The sequence below is a fragment of the Anomaloglossus baeobatrachus genome (genome assembly GCF_048569485.1).
Source record: "Anomaloglossus baeobatrachus isolate aAnoBae1 chromosome 5 unlocalized genomic scaffold, aAnoBae1.hap1 SUPER_5_unloc_19, whole genome shotgun sequence".
NCBI classification, from domain to species: Eukaryota; Metazoa; Chordata; class Amphibia; order Anura; family Aromobatidae; genus Anomaloglossus; species Anomaloglossus baeobatrachus.
In genome coordinates, this window is record NW_027441794.1 from 380,311 (window position 1) to 404,683 (window position 24,373).

The following is a 24,373-nucleotide window of genomic DNA, read 5'->3' on the forward strand; positions in this document are numbered from 1 at the left end:
TGGCTGGTATTACAAAATGAAGGTCTCCCCATGCTGTTTTTTTAATATATAAATAATTTAAAAAAAAAAGTGGGGTCCCCTTGTGAAGGGGTCTTTCTCCCATATCACACAATTAACAGAGCGAGAGATGAGTGAACAATCCAAAGCATATTTATTCTATGCAATATAGAATGACCATTAAATAATCCACCACACGGAGGATAGAAATGGAATAAATGTCCCGGAGTTCAGTCACACTCCTCCAGCAGTCCTTCTCCAGGGAAATCGGAGTTTCTCACAGCGTCTTTGGGGTGCTGGCCGCAGCCTCGGCGTCTCCCTCAGAGGTTCAATCTTGCTTCCTCTTTCTTGTAAGTCTCACCCAGAATCACTAATCTCTCAGGTAAACCGAGTTTAGGTGGATTCCAGGTCCCCTCCCCCAGACCTAGGCACAGAAGCACTTCAAGGGGATAAATCCTGACTTAACAGAACAAACAATATATCGCATAGACAGACCACCACGCGCAAAACATGAACCCACACAAAATGGTACTTAACCCACAATATCACACCATGACATCCCCCAAATTGGATTTCCAGCCAAGGTAAAGTGGACAGCTGTGGTCTGGTACTCTCAGGGTGGAAAGACCCATGGTTATTTGGCCCTTCCCAGCCTAAAAATACAAGGCCGCATCCGCCCAGAAGTGGCGCATCCATTGGATGCGCTAATCCTGGCGCTTCGCCCAGACTCTTCCCATTGCCCTAATGCGGTGGCAAATGGGGAAATAAATAGGGTTGTTGGGGTTAGGGTTAATGATGTCACAGCATCTATCAGATACTTGACATCACTAACCTAGTCAGTAATAAAAAAAAGGTCAAAAAAAAATTATTTGAAAAAACACTCCCCAACACATTCCCTCTTTCAGCAATTTATAGAAAAGAAAAAAAATTCCGGTCTGCCGTAATCCATTTTGGAGGTCCTACAACAATTTTGTACCTTCCAGAATATGGGTCGCACACTTTGAGAACGTATCCCCCATTTTCTGGAAGTGCAAACCCTCCATGGGAGGAGTGTGGGTGCAGTGATACTGCACTCACACTTCCCGGGTCCACAGCATGGCAGTGGGAGCTGCAGTAAGCTCAGTGTCACTACTAGCAGGGTGCCATCTGAGAGCCGCTCTGCACATGTGACCAAGATCTTCTGAGAAGGAAGAGGAGGGATTGTGGGGTATCGTCACTGCAGAAGGTAACGGGAGACCTGGGATTGACAGGGGGTGACCTGGCTGGACCTGGGGAGAACTTTGATGTTGCATCTGACATGTGAGATACGACAAAACTCAGAGGAGAAGGATGGTCCATTTTAGTTGATTGGGTGGGGGGGGGCATTTTGGCCACATTCGGGGACCGGGGGAGGCGACTTATCTCCCATCTGACATGATTAATCATGCGAGGTGGGAGATAAATCATTTTTTTCTGCCCGCATCGTGGTCTCCAGGGACTAAGCTACCCTTGGTAGATGAAACCACTGAAATTTTCCGATGTTGGGAGGGGCGGCATACACTTGATTTCTTTATTACTTGTCGGCAGCTGCGGGAGGGGATTAACACTGAACGCTAGGACATAATTTTACTTCCCGCGGTCGTTAAGGGGTTAAAGTCTACAAGCTCCAAAACCAGTTTAGAATGTCTAAACTTTTTTATTTACATAATTTTTCTAGTTTAGGAGTGAAATATAATGTGGGCACATTTTGTTATTGGGATAATTTTCACTATTTTGCTGCCTTCAAACAAGAAATGGGTGGTAAATTGTGCGTCAGTGAGTGCACAGATCCGTACGCCATGTGTGGCCCCTCTTCTTCCGTTAGAGACAAGAATACATCGAATCCTAATCCCATTGCCCTGTTCTTAACCAAAAAACTGGGAAATTATTTGTTTTTGCACTTTTTTATTTTCCTACTCTTATTCCGGGAGCAATTACTCTTATTTTTCAGCTCACATTGCCGTGTGAAGGATTGTGGTTTATAAAGATAATGTGCTACTTTTACGGTTGTAATATTTACATAGAATATTTCATGTTGAATATTTTTTAGTACCCAAATGATATCTCACCTCCCTTATCTCCATTAATTTTACTGATCGGCTCATCTCCTTCCCATTCAGGTCCTTATAATATCGGATCCTCTCAGTGGAGATCTTCTATATAAGATAATTCTCCTGATTGCCCCGTGAAGGATGGATATGGACAGGGACAAGATGGCGGAGAGGATATTACACCTCACCCTAGAGATCCTCTTCCGGCTTACTGGAGAGGTGAGAGATTCTGATGACGTCACATTACATCATTCTTATCTATGGGAATAACAGATGGACAGAACTGGAGAGGTGAGGACTCTGGAAATGTCTGGAGTGAGATTTATTACTGTGTCTCTCCATAACCAGGATTACACAGTAGTGAAGAAGACCTCTAGTGAGCGCTGTCAGGCCCCTGTGTCTGAGGGATGGGGAAGACCCCTGAGCCCAATCACGGGGCCTCCACCTCACCCCCCGATACATGAGGACATCAATGACCAGAAGATCCTAGAACTCACCTACAAGATGATTGAGCTGCTGACTGGAGAGGTGACACTGTTGGGAATGCTGGGACATTATACAGTAACACTATGAAGGGATCGGGGGTGACGGTATCATTGTATGTTTCAGGTTCCTATAAGGTGTCAGGACGTCACCGTCTATTTCTCCATGGAGGAGTGGGAGTATTTAGAAGGACACAAAGATCTGTACAAGGACGTCATGATGGAGGTTCCCCAGCCCCTCACATCACCAGGTAATAGACAGGACTAAATACACACGGCCTATAATTATCTGTATGTAAGGAATGAATTCAGTCCCTGTATGTGTCTCCTCCAGCTCTATCCAGTAAGAGGACAACAAAAGAGAGATGTCCCCATCCTCTTCTCCCACAGGACTGTAAACAAGAAGATCTTGATGTTCCTCAGGATCATCAGGTAGATGGAGAGAAGGTGCCATGAAATCCCCCTATGATGTGTAGACGGCTGTGAAGGTCTTGTGCTCAGTCTTGTTTTATCCACCAGTATTATCTACTTACATATCACCAGTTCTGTCTGTTCCCCTATTCCGTGATGCACTGCGGCATTCACCGTTGCGCAGCCGCAGTTCGAACGATGCTCCGCCTTCCGGGTCCTCACTGCACGCATGCACGCATACACACACAGCAGACACACATAGATACACCAAGCACATACACACACATAGCGCACATGCACACAACACAGCCACACACACTGCTATATACTCACCTGTCCGGGGCCACCGCCGATTCTGCTGTCAGCCCTTTACTGCAGTTGAATGCTTTGTTGCGCCGTAAAGCATTCAACTGCAGTAAAGCCATGACATCAACCTGGAGCGGCCTCTCCATACACCGCACGCTATCATGGAGGAGTCTGTCTGCTGCAGCTGGAGGCTCCGCAGGCACAGAGGACAGGTGAGACACGGCATAATAGAGGACAGAAGGGAACCAGCAGGAGCACATTACTAAAAATTTGTATCTGTATACCCCCAGCCCCCCCACCCACCAGATCTGTATACCCCCCACCAGATCTGTATACCCCCCCACCAGATCTGTATACCCCCCCACCAGATCTGTATACTCCCATCCCCTCCACCAGATCTGTATACCCCCAGTCCCTCCACCAGATCTGTATACCCCCAGTCCCTCCACCAGATCTGTATACCCCCAGTCCCCCTACCAGATCTGTATACCCCCAGTCCCCCCACCAGATCTATATACCCCCAGCCCCCCCACCAGATCCGTATACCCCAAGCCCTCCCACCAGATCTGTATACCCCCAGCCCCCCCACCAGATCTGTATACCCCCAGCCCCCCGATCAGATCTGTATACCCACAGCCCCCGACCAGATCTGTATACCCCCAGCCCCCCACCAGATCTGTATACCCCCAGCCCCCCGACCAGATCTGTATATCCCCAGCCCCACTCACCACTGCTCCTGTCAGCACCACTAAGCATAGACAGATGTTTTTTTTCACCGCACTCCCGATGTGATAGCATCGGGCCTATTTCTAGTATGTTTTATACTTGTGTAATGAGAGCGGTGGAGATGGCAGGATTAGAGCTGATCATAGATGGGACTTCTCCATCTGGCTTTGACTTTTGGATCACATTTATCCCATTCTCTACACTGAATACTTACATCAGGGTTTTGACATCAGGTTATCAGACAGAGAGAGGTCGCCCCTATCCCATGGGTCAGAAGGTCACAGCGCACGCCAGCACTAGTTGGCTCTGCTTTGCCTTCCGCTTAGCTGTGCAGACGATCCTTGTGCTGGCACTGCTAGGGTTAAGCAGACCCTTGTGTCTTTCTTGGCTTACCATCCTGAGTTGTCTCAGCTGTTCTGATTTCTGCACTCCCCCTGGTATAAGTTCTCACCACTTTACCTCAGTAGTTGCCAGTGATAACTTGCTTTTCCATGGTGCTGGCATGGAGGTGTGAGCCATGGAAAGAGAAATTGTTTTGAATTTGATCCTGGAGATTGCTGCCTGGAAGTTTTCTTTGGTGTATTTTTATTTATCATCTCCCTTTTTATTTATTTCTCTTTCCATCCCCCTTTTTCACCACCTGTTGTTTGGGAATGCAGTTTCTTTTGCCTTTGTCTGTCGTTTTCCTTTTGTGTCAGTATCATAAAGCAGGACTAGTGTTCCTCCTGCCCTGCTCACTAGACACACTACACACGGATGTGATTAGGGTAAGACAGGGATAGACACGTGATTGCCGCACAAGGGGAAAGAACCTGTCTTGGGACATCGGGGAGCTCAGGGTTGCTCAGAGTAAGTGACAGGGTTTATCCTTCCTGTTCCTCCCTAGAGGCAGTGATTTCCACCCCATCTTTCTCATGATACATCACTCAGCCTCTTGGTGAAACACAACAACCAGGGACTGCCCTGTATTGGTAACTGGTGCCTACTGTCAGCAAAGTCCAACCTCAGAGGCTCTGGTGATGACTGGGTAGGCACTTAATCATGCCCCTCCGGGTAAGCCTGGTTCAGGGCACAGTGAGGCTATGCCCTTCTCCTCCACCTATTAGCATGACAGGTCTACATGTAATTCTTCAAATGACCTGATTCAGATGAAACCCCCAAAAGATCCATTCACTGTAATAAGAGTTAGTCTGGACTCCTCATGGCAGCGCGGTAATCATCCCTATCTAGTGAACAGTTATCTCCAGTAATTGTATTATTACACTTCATTCTTTATGATGTTACATCGTCATCTCCTTCCCATTCAGGTCCCTACAATATCGGATCCTCTCAGTGGAGATCTTCTATATAAGAGAATTCTCCTGATTGACCCATCAAGGATGGATATGGACAGGGACAAGATGGCGCAGAGGATATTACACCTCACCCTAGAGATCCTCTTCCGGCTTACTGGAGAGGTGAGAGATTCTGATGACGTCACATTACATCATTCTTATCTATGGGAATAACAGATGGACAGAACTGGAGAGGTGAGGACTCTGGAAATGTCTGGAGTGAGATTTATTACTGTGTCTCTCCATAACCAGGATTACACAGTAGTGAAGAAGACCTCTAGTGAGCGCTGTCAGGCCCCTGTGTCTGAGAGATGGGGAAGACCCCTGAGCCCAATCACGGGGCCTCCACCTCACCCCCCGATACATGAGGACATCAATGACCAGAAGATCCTAGAACTCACCTACAAGATGATTGAGCTGCTGACTGGAGAGGTGACACTGCTGGGAATGCTGGGACATTATACAGTAACGCTATGAAGGGATCGGGGGTGACGGTATCATTGTATGTGTCAGGTTCCTATAAGGTGTCAGGACGTCACCGTCTATTTCTCCATGGAGGAGTGGGAGTATTTAGAAGGACACAAAGATCTGTACAAGGACGTCATGATGGAGGTTCCCCAGCCCCTCACATCACCAGGTAATAGACAGGACTAAATACACCCGGCCTATAATTATCTGTATGTAAGGAATGAATTCAGCCCCTGTTTGTGTCTCCTCCAGGTCTATCCAGTAAGAGGACAACACCAGAGAGATGTCCTCGTCCTCTTCTCCCACAGGACTGTAAACAAGAAGATCCCGATGTTCCTCAGGATGTGTTTCCTCCAGATCTATCCTGTAAGAGATCTACTCATGTACTTTCTGCACTAATTTGTGATTACATTTTTAGACTTTCTGCTCTGGTTTTTTTCAGCTGTATTTTCTTTGCTTCTGCTTCTTCTGCTGTTTGTTTCTAGTGTCTTCTCTATGTAATTATAAAGTCAACTCAAAGACCTGCAGAGGGTTCATGAATACCCTGTTTCCCTGAAAATACGACCTACACCGAAAAGAAGCCCTAGCATGATTTTATGGGATTTTTTGAGAATGCTTGAAATATAAGCTCTACTCCATAAATAAGCCCTAGTTACAGTCAGGACCAATGTTAGGAGGAGTCAAACTGCGCAATTTCTCCAGAACCCCACTCTCTTAGGGACCCCATTAGTTGTATCCTAAGGTTGATTGTTTGAGGACCTTTGATGACTTCAGAGTCATGTGACATGATGTAACCAAAGGTCTCTTAATTGCAGGAGTCTAAATGAATTTAATAGAAGAAAGACTGGCATTAGGGGAAAGGGAGAGCAAACTAACCCATTCTCTTAGCGGCACCAGTATTTATATGCTGATTATAGGACTGCTTAAGGACCTTTATGACATCACATCATGTGACCAAAGGTCTGTTAATTATAGAAGTCTATAGCTGAAGAGGAGATAGGCTGGTGCGTGTGTGTGTGTGTGTGTGTATGCCAATTTTAACCAGCTTTGCCAAATGGGCAGTGTTACAGCCGCACACTGAAATGCAAAGGTTTTCAACTAAAGAAAATGTAATAAAATTATTGCTTTACAGAGTGTGAATTACTGGCAAACTACCCTGGAAGGAATGGAGACTCCTACAGAAGGAGATTTCACACCTAGACCCTGATTCATCAGAGCAATTATAGCAGAATTCTGGCATAAATCACTTCAAAAGTTCTCAAACCTTTCTGTGCAATAGGGAGTTGTGAAAAAAATTGGGTGACTTTTGGAGGTTTCCCGCCAATTTTAACCAGCTTTGGCCAAAATGAGCAGAGCTTGGATATAAGAAGGGTGTGATGCCGCCGCTTCTCTAATTCATAACAAACTGCGGCGTTCCCTATGCGAGAAATCTTACTCCAGTCCCTGACATCATTTTTCAGTGTCCGTCGCCGGTCTTGATGAATTGGAGCTCATGTACTTTCTGTATGTTTATCTGGATAGACCGAAACCCTGCCTCCTGCTTTGGTTACAAAGCCTAAAGATAGGCCATGAATTTTATAGTCCCGGACATTCCCGTTAAATATCCGGCATCTGTAACTATTTTATTTTAGTCTTTCAAAAAAAAAAAATTCTAATTGTCTATGTTGTGGATTAATGTTACAAGGAGATTTTTGCAGGTTTTGCCAACTGTCATGGCGGTGTTAGGATCTGTGGAAATGATAGATTCCGGTACTCTGCATGTTGATTTCTCTGATGTCTGTGAGCAGCGCAGGGAGACGCAGGTGTCAAAACACAGGCTTGGGCAGGCTAGCAAGAGTTATTCTCTGCTGGGCTGCTTGTTAATGTCTTTGATCACATGCTGTGGAGGAGAAAGTATCCCCTTCTGAATATGCTGGCTGGACTATTCCATTAATGCCAACTATAGGTTACCTATACTTGTCTGGTTAGATGTTGTGATCCAGACTTACCGGTGGTTGTGCGTTATTGCTGTAAGCTGTTGTGGTGTTAACCCTTGTTTGTTGTTTTTTTTTTTTTTGCTGCCTTCCTGCTTTTGCTTTTCTCCTTAGTTTCTCACTGTTTATTTCTGTGAGTTTTCAATGTGTCCCGTCTGTCTTAATCTGTGTTTCCTGTCTGTCTTAATCTGTGTTTCCATCATATTCGTGCCCCTTCCTTATCAGGTGGATAACAGATTAGATCGGGTCAGGAGAATAGTAACGCATGGGACTCCGGCATCTCCATCTTCAGGGGTAATCCAGACGTTAGGAATACCTTAGGGTCCACTAGTGTGAGGGACGGTATACGAGCCCCTTGTCCCTCATTATCCTGCAGTCACATTGTGACAATCAGATTATTTATTTACATTTCGGAGAACTGGAGCAATGAATGGGAGATCAGAATTAACGAAGATGTAACTCTTAGGCTAGGAACGCACTTTGCGTTTCCACCTGCGTTTTAGGTGCTTTTTGGCTGCGTTTCGAGAAGCACCTTTTTTAATGCCAAAATGCATGCATTTTGGTTTTCCAGCCAAGTCAATGAAAAATGTTGATTGTCCAACCGCACTTAGCGTTTCATTTGCATATTTTGTGGCAAAAACCATGCGTTCAAAGAAAGAGCATGTAGTTGTTTTTGCCATTTTCGGTGCGTTTTACTAACATTGGAGTCAATGAGAAATGGCATAAACCAAGATTCCCTCAATTCCTGCGTTTTACCTGCTTTTTCATTGCAGAAAGCATGCGTTTTGGATTACCAAAACGCATGCTTTTTGATCATTAATATCATGATTTCATAAGTCCCTTTACACACACACACATAGTCCGACAATTTAAATTAAGGAAAATAATGTTTTATTGCAATTTTTCCATAAAATATCATATTACCGCAATAATTTAATTAACATAATTTAATTTCATGGGGTTTTTTTTAAATTTAAGATTTGAAATTTTTTTTAACATTTTTTCTAAGATTTTGACTATTTAAACTTTATTAAGCAGTGTCTTTATGTTCAAAACGCAACTATCAGAACCCAGGTGGAAACATAGATGAAAAGCGCTGAAAACACATCAAATACGCGGCAAAAACGCATGCGTTTTAAGCGCTAAATTTCAGAAAAAGGCAACTTTGGTCAAATCAATTAAGCCCAAAACGTGCGTTCTAAACTGCAAGTAGGTGAACGCAAAGTGCGTGCCTAGCCTTAGGCTGCTTTCACACTTGCGTTCATCGCAATCGGCCTCTCTCTGTCGGTCTCTCTCTCTCTGTCGGTCTCTCTGTCGGTCTCTCTCTCTCTCTGTCGGGGGGTCTCTCTCTCTCTCTCTCTCTGTCGGTCTCTTTTTTTCTCTCTCTCTCGGTCGGTCGGTCTCTCTCTCTCTCTCTCTGTCGGGGTCTCTCTCTGTCTGTCTGTCGGTCTCTCTCTCTCTGTCGGTCTCTGTCTGTCGGTCTCTCTCTCTCTGTCGGTTTCTCTCTCTCTCTGTCTGTCGGTCTATCTGTCGGTCTCTCTCTCTACCTGTCGGTTTCTCTCTCTCTGTAGGTCTCTCTCGCTCTCTCTGTCGGTCTCTCTCTCTCGGTCTGTCGGTCTCTCTCTCTCGGTCTGTCGGTCTCTCTCTCTCGGTCTGTCGGTCTCTCTCTCTCTCTCTCGGTCTGTCGGTCTCTCTCTCTCGGTCTGTCTGTCGGTCTCTCTTTGTCTGTCGGTCTCTCTCTCTGTCGGTCTCTCTCGCTCTGTCGGTCGGTCGCTCTCTCTCTCGCTCTCTCTCACTCGCTCTCTCTCTCTGTCTTTCTCTCGGTCTCTCTCTCGGTCTCTCTGTCGGTCTCTCTCTCTGTCGGTCTCTCTCTCTCTCGCTCTCTCTCTCTCGCTCTCTCTCTCTCGCTCTCTCTCTGTCAGTCTCTCTGTCGGTCTCTGTCGGTCTCTCTCTCTCTCTGTTGGTCTCTCTCTCTGTCGGTCTCTCTCTCTCTGTCGGTCGGTCTCTCTCTCTGTCTGTCGGGGTCTCTCTCTCTCTGTCGGGGTCTCTCTCTCTGTCTGTCGGGGTCTCTCTCTCTCTCTCTGTCTGTCGGGGTCTCTCTCTCTCTCTGTCGGGGTCTCTCTCTCTCTCTGTCGGGGTCTCTCTCTCTCTCTGTCGGGGTCTCTCTCTCTCTCTGTCTGGGTCTCTCTCTCTGTCTGTCGGGGTCTCTCTCTCTCTGTCTGTCGGTCGGTCTCTTTCTCTCTCTCTCGGTCTGTCGGTCGGTCTCTTTCTCTCTCTCTCGGTCTCTCTCTCTCGGTCTCGGTCTCTCTCTCTGTCGGTCTCTCTCTCTGTCGGTCTCTCTCTCTGTGTCGGTCTCTCTCTCTGTGTCGGTCTCTCTCTCTCTGTGTCGGTCTCTCTCTCTCTCTCTCTGTCGGTCTCTCTCTCTCTCTGTCGGTCTCTCTCTCTGTGTCGGTCTCTCTCTTTCTCTCTCTCTCTTTGTCGGTCTCTCTCGGTCGGTCTCTCTCTCGCTCTCTCACTCTCTCTCTCTCGGTCTGTCGGTCGGTCTCTTTCTCTCTCTCTCGGTCGGTCTCTTTCTCTCTCTCTCGGTCTGTCGGTTGGTCTCTTTCTCTCTCTGTCGGTCTCTCTCTCTCTGTCGTTCGGTCGGGGTCTCTCTCTCTCTCGGTCGGTCTCTCTCTCTCTCTCTCTCTGTCGGTCGGTCTCTCTCTCTCTGTCGGTCGGTCTCTTTCTCTCTCTGTCGGTCGATCTCTCTCTCTCGCTCTCTCTCTCTCGGTCTGTCGGTCGGTCTCTTTCTCAAATTCAAATTCAAATATGCTTTATTGGCAGGACCAAAATACAATTAGTGTTGCCAAAGCAGGAGAAATACAGTAAGTGTGGTGGGAGGGGATCAGGGTTATGGGGAGTTGGGGGCACAATTTGGGCTTTGAAAGTCCATTTAGGGGTCTTAGGTTCCCCTCAGCTTATGACATGTGGTGACATATTGGGCGGCGATCTCCACCATTGATTCCTCTTCCCCCAGTAGGAAGCGGAGTTTCGTGTCCTCGTCCATGGATGGAAAGTCCGGGGTATGGGTGGTAAATTTCTGGAAGTGGGAGGCCCTCACTGCTGAGTATTTGTCACAGTGCAATAGGAAATGCGTCTCGTCCTCCAGAGCCCCCTGCTGGCAGTGCTGGCACAGTCTGTTTTCCCGTGGCTTGTATGTCTGTCGGTGCCACCCTGTTTCCACCTCTAGGCTGTGGGCACTCAGTCTGTACAGGCTCAGGGTCTGCCTGTCTTTGGGATGGCGTAGCCTTTCGAGATATGGGGCCAGAGTGCAGTCCCTTTGCAGTAACCGGTAGATGGTGAGTTTCTGGGCGTTCTCTAATTCACTCTTCCAGACCTCTATGTATTGCATTTTGCAGCTCCCTGAGATCTCTTTTATTTGGGCTTTTGTCAGGGTGTGTTGCTGACTTTGGCTGGACTGGCTGCCGGGGTTCCTGGCTTGCTCTGGGCTCTGGCTCAGCAGGGCTTTATGATGGTAGGAGCTGGGGTTGCTGTTCTGTATGTGCGCCTGGTGTGATAGCGCCCTCTTGTGTATATTGAACCATAAGGGGAATTGGCCCAGCTCTGCCCGACAGGCTATGTTTGAGGTGCTGCGATGGACTTGGAGGAAATATTTACAGAACTCCATGTGGAAGACTTCGGTAGGGCTGGAATCCCACTTTGTGTGGTCTGGGTAGATCACTGGGCCCCATACCTCGCTGCCATATAGCAGTATAGGGGTGATGATGCTGTCAAATATCTTGAGCCAGACTCTCACAGGTGGTTTGAGGTGGTACAGTTGTCTTCTGATGGCGTAGAAGGTTCTGCACGCTTTTCCTTTCAGGGCTTCTGCTGCTTGCTTGAGGCTCCCGTTATTGCTTAGCTCCAGATCGAGGTAGGTATAGCTGCTGGTTTTCTCCAGCGTGGAGCCATTTAATGTGAAGGAGGGGGTGTTTATTTTATTCTGGTTACTCTTCTGAAACACCATGACTTTGGTCGTCTTTTGGTTGATGGGAAGCGCCCATGTGGTGCTGAATGTTTCCAGTACTGACAGGCTATCTTGGAGGCCTTTCTCGGTTGGGGAGAGTAGCAGGAGGTCGTCTGCGTACAGCAGGAACTTCACCTCTCGGTCATGCAGACTGAGGCCTGGAGTGGGGGAGGACTCTAGAGCTGTTGCTAGTCCATTTATATACAGTTAGGTCCAGAAATATTTGGACAGTGACACAAGTTTTGTTATTTTAGCTGTTTACAAAAACATGTTCAGAAATACAATTATATATATAATATGGGCTGAAAGTGCACACTCCCAGCTGCAATATGAGAGTTTTCACATCCAAATCGGAGAAAGGGTTTAGAAATCATAGCTCTGTAATGCATAGCCTCTTTTTCAAGGGACCAAAAGTAATTGGACAAGGGACTCTAAGGGCTGCAATTAACTCTGAAGGCGTCTCCCTCGTTAACCTGTAATCAATGAAGTAGTTAAAAGGTCTGGGGTTGATTACAGGTGTGTGGTTTTGCATTTGGAAGCTGTTGCTGTGACCAGACAACATGCGGTCTAAGGAACTCTCAATTGAGGTGAAGCAGAACATCCTGAGGCTGAAAAAAAAAAGAAAAAATCCATCAGAGAGATAGCAGACATGCTTGGAGTAGCAAAATCAACAGTCGGGTCCATTCTGAGAAAAAAGGAATTGACTGGTGAGCTTGGGAACTCAAAAAGGCCTGGGCGTCCACGGATGACAACAGTGGTGGATGATCGCCGCATACTTTCTTTGGTGAAGAAGAACCTGTTCACAACATCAACTGAAGTCCAGAACACTCTCAGTGAAGTAGGTGTATCTGTCTCTAAGTCAACAGTAAAGAGAAGACTCCATGAAAGTAAATACAAAGGGTTCACATCTAGATGCAAACCATTCATCAATTCCAAAAATAGACAGGCCAGAGTTAAATTTGCTGAAAAACACCTCATGAAGCCAGCTCAGTTCTGGAAAAGTATTCTATGGACAGATGAGACAAAGATCAACCTGTACCAGAATGATGGGAAGAAAAAAGTTTGGAGAAGAAAGGGAACGGCACAGGATCCAAGGCACACCACATCCTCTGTAAAACATGGTGGAGGCAACGTGATGGCATGGGCATGCATGGCTTTCAATGGCACTGGGTCACTTGTGTTTATTGATGACATAACAGCAGACAAGAGTAGCCGGATGAATTCTGAAGTGTACCGGGATATACTTTCAGCCCAGATTCAGCCAAATGCCGCAAAGTTGATCGGACGGCGCTTCATAGTACAGATGGACAATGACCCCAAACATACAGCCAAAGCTACCCAGGAGTTCATGAGTGCAAAAAAGTGGAACATTCTGCAATGGCCAAGTCAATCACCAGATCTTAACCCAATTGAGCATGCATTTCACTTGCTCAAATCCAGACTTAAGACGGAAAGACCCACAAACAAGCAAGACCTGAAGGCTGCGGCTGTAAAGGCCTGGCAAAGCATTAAGAAGGAGGAAACCCAGCGTTTGGTGATGTCCATGGGTTCCAGACTTAAGGCAGTGATTGCCTCCAAAGGATTCGCAACAAAATATTGAAAATAAAAATATTTTGTTTGGGTTTGGTTTATTTGTCCAATTACTTTTGACCTCCTAAAATGTGGAGTGTTTGTAAAGAAATGTGTACAATTCCTACAATTTCTATCAGATATTTTTGTTCAAACCTTCAAATTAAACGTTACAATCTGCACTTGAATTCTGTTGTAGAGGTTTCATTTCAAATCCAATGTGGTGGCATGCAGAGCCCAACTCGCGAAAATTGTGTCACTGTCCAAATATTTCTGGACCTAACTGTAGATGTTGAATAGAGTTGGACTTAGGCTGCAGCCCTGTCTGACCCCATGGCCCTGTTGGAAGAAAGCCGTCCTCTTTCCGTTCACCTTCATGCTGCACTGGTTCTCAGCGTATGAGCTCTTGATCACGTCGTAGGTTCTGCCACCTATTCCACTGTCCAGAAGTTTCAGGAACAGGCCTGGATGCCAAACTGAGTCAAATGCCTTTTTGAAGTCCACGAAACATGCAAATATTTTCCCCTGTTTTTTGCCGTGGACGTGGGTCTTGATGAGGCTTTGCAGGGTGTAAATGTGGTCCGTGGTGCGGTGGTTTGGCATGAACCCAGCTTGGCTTCTGCTGAGGATGTCCCCCTGGGTGAGGAAGGCGATAATCCTTTTATTAATGATGCTGTTACACAGTTTTCCCAGAATGCTATTGACACAGATCCCTCTGTAGTTTGCTGGGTCATACCGGTCTCCATTCTTGTAGATGGGCGTTATGAGACCTTGATTCCAGCTTTGAGGGAAGTAGCCGGCACGTAGGACGTGGGTGAATAGTTTTGCCAGTGCTGCATGTATTTCTGGGGAACTGTATTTGATCATCTCTGGCAGGATGCCATCACTGCCCGCGGCCTTCTTACATTTTAGCAGTTTGATTCTGTCTTTTATTTCCAGCACACTGATTGGTATGTCCAGAGGATTTTGAAATTCCTTGATTGTCTCCTCCATGTCCCTCAGTTTAGTCATTATATGCTCTTGTTCTGGGGTTAGGTCGTCTTCTGAGATATTCTTGTAGAGGCCCTTGAAGTAGCTGTGCCAGATGTTGCCATTTTGAATGTGGAGGGTGCTTTGCTTGGGATTTGTACCAATATGGCTCCATGTCTCCCAGAATGAGTTGTCCTGGAAGGAGTCTTCCAGCTGCTGCAGTTTGTGGGAGATGTGCTTTTGTTTTTTCTCCTTGAGGGTTCGCTTGTATTGCCTCTGTAGGGTGTCATAGACAACTCTTAGCTCCTTGTTGTCGGGGTCTCTGTGTTTTTGATTTGAGGCTATCCTTAGGGAGTTGCGCAGTGTCTTGCATTCTTTATCAAACCATTTTTGGCCTTGTTTATTTGTAGGTCTCTTGGAGTTGGTCCTTCTGAGGCCTGCTAGCTCTGCCATGGTATATAGGATGTTATTAAAGTCGTTTACTGCCAGGTTGACCCCTTGCTGGTTTGATGTATAGGATTTTGTGTGAAAGTTTACAAGCAGCTCTTTAATCTCTGTTCTGTTGGTCATGTTGGTGTATTCAATGGCTAACTGTTTGGGCCACTTGAAGGATGGTGGCAAGTTGTGGAGACCGCTCAAGTGGGGCTTTTGTGTGGGTGACTTGTCCGTGGATCTCAAGTACAGCAGTGTCTGGTTGTGGTCTGACATGTGGGTGTCGGGGGTGACTATGAAGGCATTTATGTTTGCTGGGTCTATGTCTGTTATGGCATAATCCACTACACTGCTGCCCATGTGGGAGTTTAGTGTAAATCTCCCTAATGAGTCACCCCTGGTGCGCCCGTTCAGTATATACAGCCCCAAGCTCCGGCACAGGTTCAGCAGTGTTCTGCCGCTTTTATTCACCACTCTGTCATAGCTGTTTCTTGTTGTCTGTACTGAGTCTCTGTAGAAGGGCTCATCTCCCAGGACATATGCGTTTCCGTCAGGTGACAGGTAGTCCTTCTCTGTACCCGTCCTGGCATTGAGGTCTCCACAGATGAGAACCCTGCCCATGGACTGGAATTGGGCTACCTCCCTCTGTAAGTCCTCATAGATGTCCAGCTTATAGTATGGGGATTCTGATGGAGGGATGTAGGCTGCACAGAGGTAGATGTCCTGCTGAGAGGTGAGGATGGAGCTACTTATCCTCATCCAGATATGGCTTTCTCCTCTTTTTAGTGCCTTGATATGTTCTTGGATCTCCTCCTTGTACCATATTAGTATGGTATGCCCCCTGAGCAGCGGCCGTGTTTGGTGTTCTTGTTTTTCTGGGCGAAGACAGAAAATTCCTTGTATCCCATGGGTGCGAGAGATTCCTCCTCTGCCCGGGCCCATGTCTCCAGGAGGATCTGGATGTCAATGTTCTTTAGCCTTTGTTTGAAGTCTGGGTCATTTGTCTTGGACCCAAAAGCTGAGGCATTCAGTCCTTGAATGTTCCAGCTGCTGATAACTAAGGATGTCATATTTAGTTGATATACCTTATAATGAGGAAGGATAGATTTTCATAGGACATAACCGGATTTAGTGGTGGGTTTGGGTGGCATATTTTAGTAGTTTCCCAAGAGTTTGCTGCACAATGTGTTGAGCAATGTCCTTATTTCTGCCATGTTGCTGCCCTCTGTTGCTTTGTATTGCCATTTTGGGGCATGTGGTCTTGTGTATTTCTGCCATCTCTGTGGACTCTCTCCGGGGGTCTTTGTGGGCTGCCATCTGTTTGGTGGGTGTCTTGCTTGTGGTCTTGGAGGTCTGTTTAGAACCATGTCCTTTAGCTCTTTTGCTAGATGGCTGACTCCTTGTTTATTGAGGTGTTTGTCATCATAGAGGTGATGAAGCGTTATTTCGGGGTGTGTTGCCAGCTGTATGTTTGGTGCTGAGGTAATACTGGTGGCCAGCTCCGAGTTGATTTGCTGGGTTATTTGTTGGTGTACATCTTTCCTTGGAAGCAGGGCAGACAGGATTATTTTGGTTCTGGGGAATTCTCTCTCTCGGTCTGTCGGTTGGTCTCTTTCTCTCTCTCTCGGTCTGTCGGTTGGTCTCTTTCTCTCTCTCTCGGTCTGTCGGTTGGTCTCTTTCTCTCTCTCTCGGTCTGTCGGTCGGTCTCTTTCTCTCTCTCTCGGTCTGTCGGTCGGTCTCTCTCTCTCTGTGTCGGTCTCTCTCTCTGTCGGTCTCTCTCTCTCTCTGTCGGTCTCTCTCTCTCGGTCTGTCGGTCGGTCTCTCTCTCGGTCTGTCGGTCGGTCTCTCGGTTGGTCTCTTTCTCTCTCTCTCGGTCGGTCTCTTTCTCTCTCGCTCGGTCTGTCGGTCGGTCTCTCTCTCTGTCTCTCTCTCTCTGTCAGTGTCTCTCTCTCTCTGTCAGTCTCTCTCTCTCTCTGTCGGTCTCTCTCTCTCTGTTGGTCTCTCTCTCTCTCTCGGTGTCTCTCTCTCTCTCTCTCTGTCAGTCTCTCTCTCTCTCTCTGTCGGTCTCTCTCTCTCTCTCTCTCTCTGTCGGTCTCTCTCTCTCTCGGTCTGTCGGTCGGTCTCTTTCTCTCTCGGTCGGTCTCTCTCTCTCTCTCTCTCTCTCTGTCGGTCTCTCTCTCTCTCTCTCTGTCGGTCTCTCTCTGTCGGTCTCTCTGTCGGTCTCTCTGTCGGTCTCGCTCTCGCTCTCTCTGTCGGTCTCTCTGTCGGTCTCTCTCTCTCGGTCTGTCGGTCGGTCTCTCTCTCGCTTTCTCTCTCTGTCTCTCGGTTGGTCTCTTTCTCTCTCTCTCGGTCGGTCTCTTTCTCTCTCGCTCGGTCTGTCGGTCGGTCTCTCTCTCTTTCCCTCTCTCTCTCTGTCGGTCTGTCGGTCGGTCTCTCTCTCTGTCGGTCTCTCTCTCTCTCTCTCTGTCTCTCTCTCTCTGTCAGTGTCTCTCTCTCTCTCTCTCTGTCAGTCTCTCTCTCTCTCTCTCTCTGTCGGTCTCTCTCTCTCTCTCTCTCTCTCTCTCTCTGTCGGTCTCTCTCTCTCTCGGTCTGTCGGTCGGTCTCTCTCTCTCTCTCTGTCGGTCTCTCTCTCTCTCTCTGTCGGTCTCTCTCTCTCTCTCTGTCGGTCTCTCTCTGTCGGTCTCTCTGTCGGTCTCTCTGTCGGTCTCGCTCTCGCTCTCTCTGTCGGTCTCTCTGTCGGTCTCTCTCTCTCGGTCTGTCGGTCGGTCTCTCTCTCGCTCTCTCTCTCTGTCTCTCGGTTGGTCTCTTTCTCTCTCTCTCGGTCGGTCTCTTTCTCTCTCGCTCGGTCTGTCGGTCGGTCTCTCTCTCTTTCCCTCTCTCTCTCTGTCGGTCTGTCGGTCGGTCTCTCTCTCTCTCTGTCGGTCTCTCTCTCTCTCTCTGTCTCTCTCTCTCTGTCAGTGTCTCTCTCTCTCTCTGTTAGTCTATCTCTCTCTCTGTCGGTCTCTCTCTCTCTCTCTCTGTCGGTCTCTCTCTCTCTCTCTCTCTCTGTCGGTCTCTCTCTCTCTCGGTCTGTCGGTTGGTCTCTTTCTCTCTCGGTCGGTCTCTCTCTCTCTCTCTCTCTCTCTGTCGGTCTCTCTCTCTCTCTCTCTGTCGGTCTCTCTCTGTCGGTCTCTCTCTGTCGGTCTCTCTCTGTCGGTCTCTCTCTGTCGGTCTCTCTGTCGGTCTCTGTCGGTCTCGCTCTCGCTCTCTCTGTCGGTCTCTCTGTCGGTCTCTCTCTCTCTCTGTCGGTCTCTCTCTCTGTCTCTCTCGGTCTGTCGGTCAGTGTCTCTCTCTCTCTCTCGGTCGGTCAGTGTCTCTGTCTCTCTCTCTCTCTCTGTCGGTCTCTCTGTCGGTCTCTCTCTCTCTGTCGGTCGGTCTCTTCTTCTCACCCCCTCTCTCATACTCACCGATCACCGGCACAGCGCTGCACAGCTGTGACACTGCTCTGCTTTTGAAAATGCTGGCCGCTCATCATTCCATCTCATATTCACTGCTTCCCCCGCCCACAGGCGCCTATGATTGGTTGCAGTCAGACGCGCCTCAACTCTTAAGTGACAGCTATCTCACTGCAACCAATCACAGATGCCGATGGGTGGGTCTATACATGCAGTACAATAAATAATTAAAAAAAAAAAACGGCGTGCGTTGCCCCCCTAATTTTGATACTAGCCAAGATACGGCCACACGGCTGAAGGCTGGTATTCTCAGGATGGGGAGCCACACGTTATAGGGAGCCCCCAGCCTAAAAATATCAGCCAGTAGTCGCCTGGAATTGCCGCATCCGTTAGATGCGACAGTCTCGGGACTCTACCCAGCTTATCCCAAATTGCCCTGGTGCGGTGGCAATCTGGGTAATAAGGAGTTAATGGCAGCCCATAGCTGCCACCAAGTCCTAGGTTAATCATGGCAGGCATCTATGAGACACCCCTCATTATTAACCTGTAAGTGAAAGTAAATAAACACATACACCCGAAAAAATCCTTTATTTGGAATAAAAGACAAAAAACACCCTCTTTTACCACTTTATTAATCCCCCAAATACCCCTCCAGGTCCGACTTAATCCACATGAGGTCCCACAACGCTTTCAGCTTTGCTACATCAGAAGCTGACAGCAGCAGTAGAACACCGCTGCTCTCTGTGAGCTCTACGCAGAAACTGAAGTGAATCGCACTGTCAGCGGGGATGTCACTGAGGTAGTGCCTGTGTGTGTGCGGTGATGATGAGGGAGGTAGTGCCTGTGTGTGTGCGGTGATGATGGGGGCTGTAGTGCCACCGTTGTGTGCAGTGATGATGGGGGCGGTAGTGCCGCCGGTGTGTGTGGTGATGATGGGGACGGTAGTGCCGATGTGTGTGCAGCGATGATGGTGGTAGTGCCTGCGTGTGTGCAGTGATAATGGGGGCGGTAGTACCTCCTTGTGCGGTGATTCTGGGGGCGCTAGTGCCGCTAACGGATTCCTGCGAAATAATGCATCCGTTGGGTCAGTTAGCAACACAAAAATTGACGGATGCGTCGTTTCGACGTAGCAATGGACCTGGCGAATGAGACACAACGCAAGTGTGAAAGCAGCCTAAAGGGGGCTTTACAGGCTACGATATATCAAACGATATGTCTGCGGGGGCACGTCGTAAGTGACGCACATCCGGCATCGTTTAATATATCGTAGCGTGTGACAGCTACGAGCGTCTGTTAACAAGCAAAAATACTCACCTTATCGTTGCTCGTTGACACGTCGCTCATTTTCAAAATATTGAATGTCCTTCTCTGCACCGGTTGTTCTTCGTTCCCGGGGCAGCACACATCGCTCCGTGTGACACCCCGGGAATGATGAACTGCAGCTTACCTGCGTCCTGCCGGCAATGAGGGGGGAAGGAGGTGGGCGGGATGTTTACGTCCCGCTCATCTCCGCCCCTCAGCTTCTATTGGCCGGCCGCTGTGTGACGTCTCTGTGACGCCGAACGTCCCTCCCTCTTCAGGAAGAGGATGTTCACCGCCCACAGCGAGGTCATTTGGAAGGTGAGTACGTGTGACGGGGGTTTACTAGTTTGTGCGACACGGGCAACAAATTGCCCGTGCCGCACAAACGATAGGGGCAGGTGCGATCGCAAATGCGATCGCACGATAAATCATCCCGTGTAAAGCAGGCTAAAGATATCGAAATTGTACAACAGATTCAGAATACATTTTTTGCTAATTTAATTTCTGATATTATGGTTTAAAAAAATAAATGTAATTTCAAGATATCATTAAGAAATTTTAACTTTATTTTTAGCAGATGACTGTATTGGGAGTTCAGATGGAAATCTAATATCTTCAGAATTTAAAACAGATGATCAAAGTATCACACATGCTACATATAAAGAGTATGCTGTTGTCACAGATATACCTCCAGTCCTTCCTCGGAAAGCTTTATCATCTGATTTTTTCAAACAAGTCCAAAAGTCCGATTTATCAAAGAATTTTAAGCAAAATAAAAGCTACAAAAGGGATGTGGAACATGTAACTGCTCCTGCAAGGAAGAAACCATTTTCATGTTCAAAATGTGGGAAATGTTTTAATTGGAAATCAAAGCTTGTTAGACATCAGAAAATTCACACAGGGGAGAAGCCATTTTCATGTTCAGAACGTGGGAAATGTTTTACCAAGAAATCAAAACTTATTGAACACCAAAACACTCACACTGAAGAGAAGGAATATTCTTGTTCAGAGTGTGGGAAATGTTTTACTTTGAAATCACATCTTAATAGCCATAAAAAAATCCACACAGGAGAGAAGCCATTTTCATGTTCAAAATGTGAGAAATGTTTTATCACAAAATCAGATCTTAATAGCCATCAAAAAACTCACACAGGGGAGAAGCCATTTTCATGCCCAGAATGTGGAAAATGTTTTACTCGGAAAATAACTCTTGCTAATCATCAAAAAATTCACACAGGGGAGAAGCCATTTGCATGTTCAGAGTGTGGGAAATGTTTTATTTGGAAATCGCATCTTGTTGAGCATCAAAGAATTCACACAGGTGTGAAGCCATTTTCATGTTCAGAGTGTGGGAAATGTTTTATTCGGAAATCAGATCTTGTTGCGCATCAAAGAAATCACACAGGGGAAAAGCCGTTTTTATGTTCAGAATGTGGGAAATGTTTTAATCGGAAATCATATTTTGTTAGACATCAGAAAATTCACACCGGAGAGAAGCCATTTTCATGTTCAGAGTGTGGGAAATGTTTTATTCGGAAATTAGAACTTCTTTGGCATCAAAGAAATCACACAGGGGAAAAGCCGTTTTTATGTTCAGAATGTGGGAAATGTTTTAATCGGAAATCATATCTTGTTATACATCAGAAAATTCACACCGGAGAGAAGCCATTTTCATGTTCAGAGTGTGGGAAATGTTTTATTCGGAAATTAGAACTTGTTTGGCATCAAAGTTGTCACACAGAAGAGAAGGAATATTCTTGTTCAGAGTGTGGGAAATGTTTTACTAAGAAATCATATCTTAATATCCATCAAAGACATCACACAGGGGAGAAGCCATATTCATGTTCAGAATGTGGGAAATGTTTTATTGAGAGATCACATCTTGTTACACATCAGAAAATTCACACAGGGGAGAAGCCATTTTCATGTTCAGAATGTGGGAAATGTTTTATTCGGAAATCACATTGTGGTAGGCATCAAAGATCTCACACAGGGGAGAAACCATTTTCATGCCCAGAATGTGGTAAATGTTTTACTCGGAAAATAACTCTTGCTAATCATCAAAAAATTCACACAGGGGAGAAGCCATTTTCATGTTCAGAATGTGGTAAATGTTTTATTAGCAAATCACATTGTGTTAGGCATCAAAGATCTCACACAGGGGAGAAACCATTTTCATGCCCAGAATGTGGTAAATGTTTTATTAGCAAATCACATTGTGTTAGGCATCAAAGATCTCACACAGGGGAGAAACCATTTTCATGCCCAGAATGTGGTAAATGTTTTATTAGCAAATCACAACTTGTTTACCATCAAAAAAATCACACCAAATAAATCATTATGTTCTGAATGTGGAAAATGTAATTCTCAGAAATCAGATCTTGTTAAACATGTGAAGATGCTGCACAGGGAAGGAACCTTTTTCATGTTGTGAATAATTGAAATGTTTAAATGGTAAATTAAGTTTTGCCGACCATCAGAAAACCAACAGAGTGGAGCAGCCATTCTTACTTTCAGAATTTGCCAAATGTTTTTTTTATTTATTTATTAATCAGGTCATGTTGTCAGATGGCTCACATAAGAGAAGCCATCATAATGTACCATAATTCAAAGAGTTTTATCCAAAAATTGGCTACAATTGCTCAAGTAAGAATTGGTGAGGGAAAGAACCATTTTCTTTCTTTTTAAACCTATCGTATTTTTCGAACCATAAGACACACTTAGGTTTTGAAGTAGGAAAATAGGGAAAAAGATTAAAGCAAAAAATGTGGTAATGGTGCACTGTTATGGGGGGGATCTGCTACTGACACTGTTACAGGGGTAATATCTCCCAATTTTTAGCGCAATGTGTTTGACGACTTTCCCTTTAAAATAGTGCTTATCACAAATCTGCGGCTTCTTTTTTATTTACTAAAGCAGAAGAGAGCCGCAGATTAGTGAATTTTCTAAATGTAATCCAGTACCAAAACTTTTGGAAATGCCCCTAATGTCCCCAAAATGAACTTCCAGGTTGCGAGATCCCACAACCCTCATGGATCTTTCTCACCGTGAAAGAGTGAGCTCAAAGACCCCAGCGCTGCAGCATCCTTCTTAAGCAGTTCAATAAAACCTTAAGACCATGTTCACATGTTGCATCCTGTACCTTGCAGTTAAAAACACATCCTCAGGCAGAATTTGTCAATGTCAAATTTCTTTGTAACCACAAAAACGCAGGAAAACTGCATGCGTTTTTCTTGCGTTTTTGCCACATTTTGACCGCGTTTTACATGCTTTCAGTGCTTAAAATGGGATGCATTTTCAAAACAAAGATACTACTAAATAAAGTTTGCACATTCAAACACTAAGAAAAAAAATGGAAAAAAAACAAACATCCTTTAAAATAAACATTATAATGATAATTTTCATAAAAAGATTGAGATTTAATATTTGTTAAAAATAAATTTATCTTATTGTTTTACACTTTTTTTTTTTTTTTAAAGTCGGGCTGCATGTGAGGGCAAAAGGAAACCTCTTGACCTCACTATAATGCTAAAAACGCATGCTTAAATTTTGTTAAAGCATGTGTTTAGCATCAAAAAAGCATGTAAAACGCTTGACTTTTGATTTTGGATGCATTTTGATAATTCTCATTGACTTCAATGTTAGTAAAACGCTGCTAATTTGGCAAAAACAATTGACATGATGCTTCTTCAAACACAGAGATTTTGACAAATTTTACGCACCTAAAATGCTGCATTTTTAAAAGCATTGTGCGCACAAGAAAGCCCAAATTTACATAGACTTTGCCTGGATATCAAAACGCATGAAATTTGACATGAAAACGCTGCAGCTCAAAACGCTGCGGAAACGCATGAAAAAAACGCAACGTGCGCAAACAGCCTTAAAGAGTGTGTGACCGCGCCGGATTAGTTGAAAGATCAGTGTCTCGTGCTTAGAGCAGCTGCAGAGATTTGTGGGATCCTGCTCTACATACTGAAATCCCACAAAATGGAAATTTGGGCTCAACTCTGCTAGTAAGCTGGGTATTTTAAGAGCCTTTAGGAACATTTGTGAAAGGTTTTGATACTGGATTATATTTCACATCTCTAGAACATCTCTAGAATCCGCCCCTTTCTCACAATGGAAACGACAAAAACCCTCACCGTGGCCCTGATCCATTCTCACCTTGACTACTGTAACTCTCTATTAATTGGTCTCCCCCTAACTAGACTCTTTTCTCTACAGTCCATCCTTAATGCAGCAGCCAGGGTCACCTATCTGGCTAACCGCTACTCGGATGCCTCTGCTCTGTGCCAGTCATTGCACTGGCTGCCCATATATCACAGGATCCAATTCAAACTGCTTGTTCTCACCCACAAAGCTCTCCACAATGCGGCACCCCCCTACATCTCCACCCTCCTCTCTGTCTATCACCTCACCCGTTCTCTACGCTCTGCAAATGACTTTCGACTAACATCCACACTAATTCGAACCTCCCACTCCCGAATCCAAGACTTCTTCGGAGCTGCACCAAACCTCTGGAACGCTCTACCCCAAGAAGTTAGGACGAATCACAACTTACTCAGTTTCAGACGCACCCTAAAAACGCATCTTTTTAGGGCGGCCTATCACAATCCCTAGCCAAACTAATTTCACTGAATCCCTTCACAACTTCTCAGATAAGTACCCCACGTCAAACTCCATGGCACCCAAATGCATCTCAAGGTCCTGGCCAACTGATCCACGAAGCCATTATCTATCCCCCATTTTCTTGAGATGGCTGGAATGTCATTGTAAATAAGCACTTGTACCTTGTCGTCCCCCCCTCCCCCAATCTCACTGTAGATTGTAAGCTCTCACGAGCAGGGTTGTTTTTTCCCCCTTTTAAATATTGTATTTTCGATAACTGTTACTTG

General features: G+C 46.0%; 1 protein-coding gene and 1 long non-coding RNA gene across 2 annotated transcripts in view; one reads left to right on the plus strand and one right to left on the minus strand.

Annotated features, from left to right (window-relative positions):
- Window positions 1-22,886, plus strand: part of LOC142258944 (uncharacterized) — a 104,605-nt gene extending 81,719 nt beyond the window's left edge. Inside the window, exon 6 of the mRNA XM_075331498.1 lies at window positions 20,297-22,886. Within this exon, the coding sequence (XP_075187613.1) occupies window positions 20,297-21,812 (1,516 nt within the window). The 3' untranslated portion in view covers window positions 21,813-22,886. The remainder of the gene's footprint in view (window positions 1-20,296) is intronic.
- The window catches only part of LOC142258946 (uncharacterized), a 450,433-nt gene that overhangs the window by 269,461 nt on the left and 156,599 nt on the right, over window positions 1-24,373 (minus strand). The gene's annotated exons all lie outside the window — the stretch shown is intronic.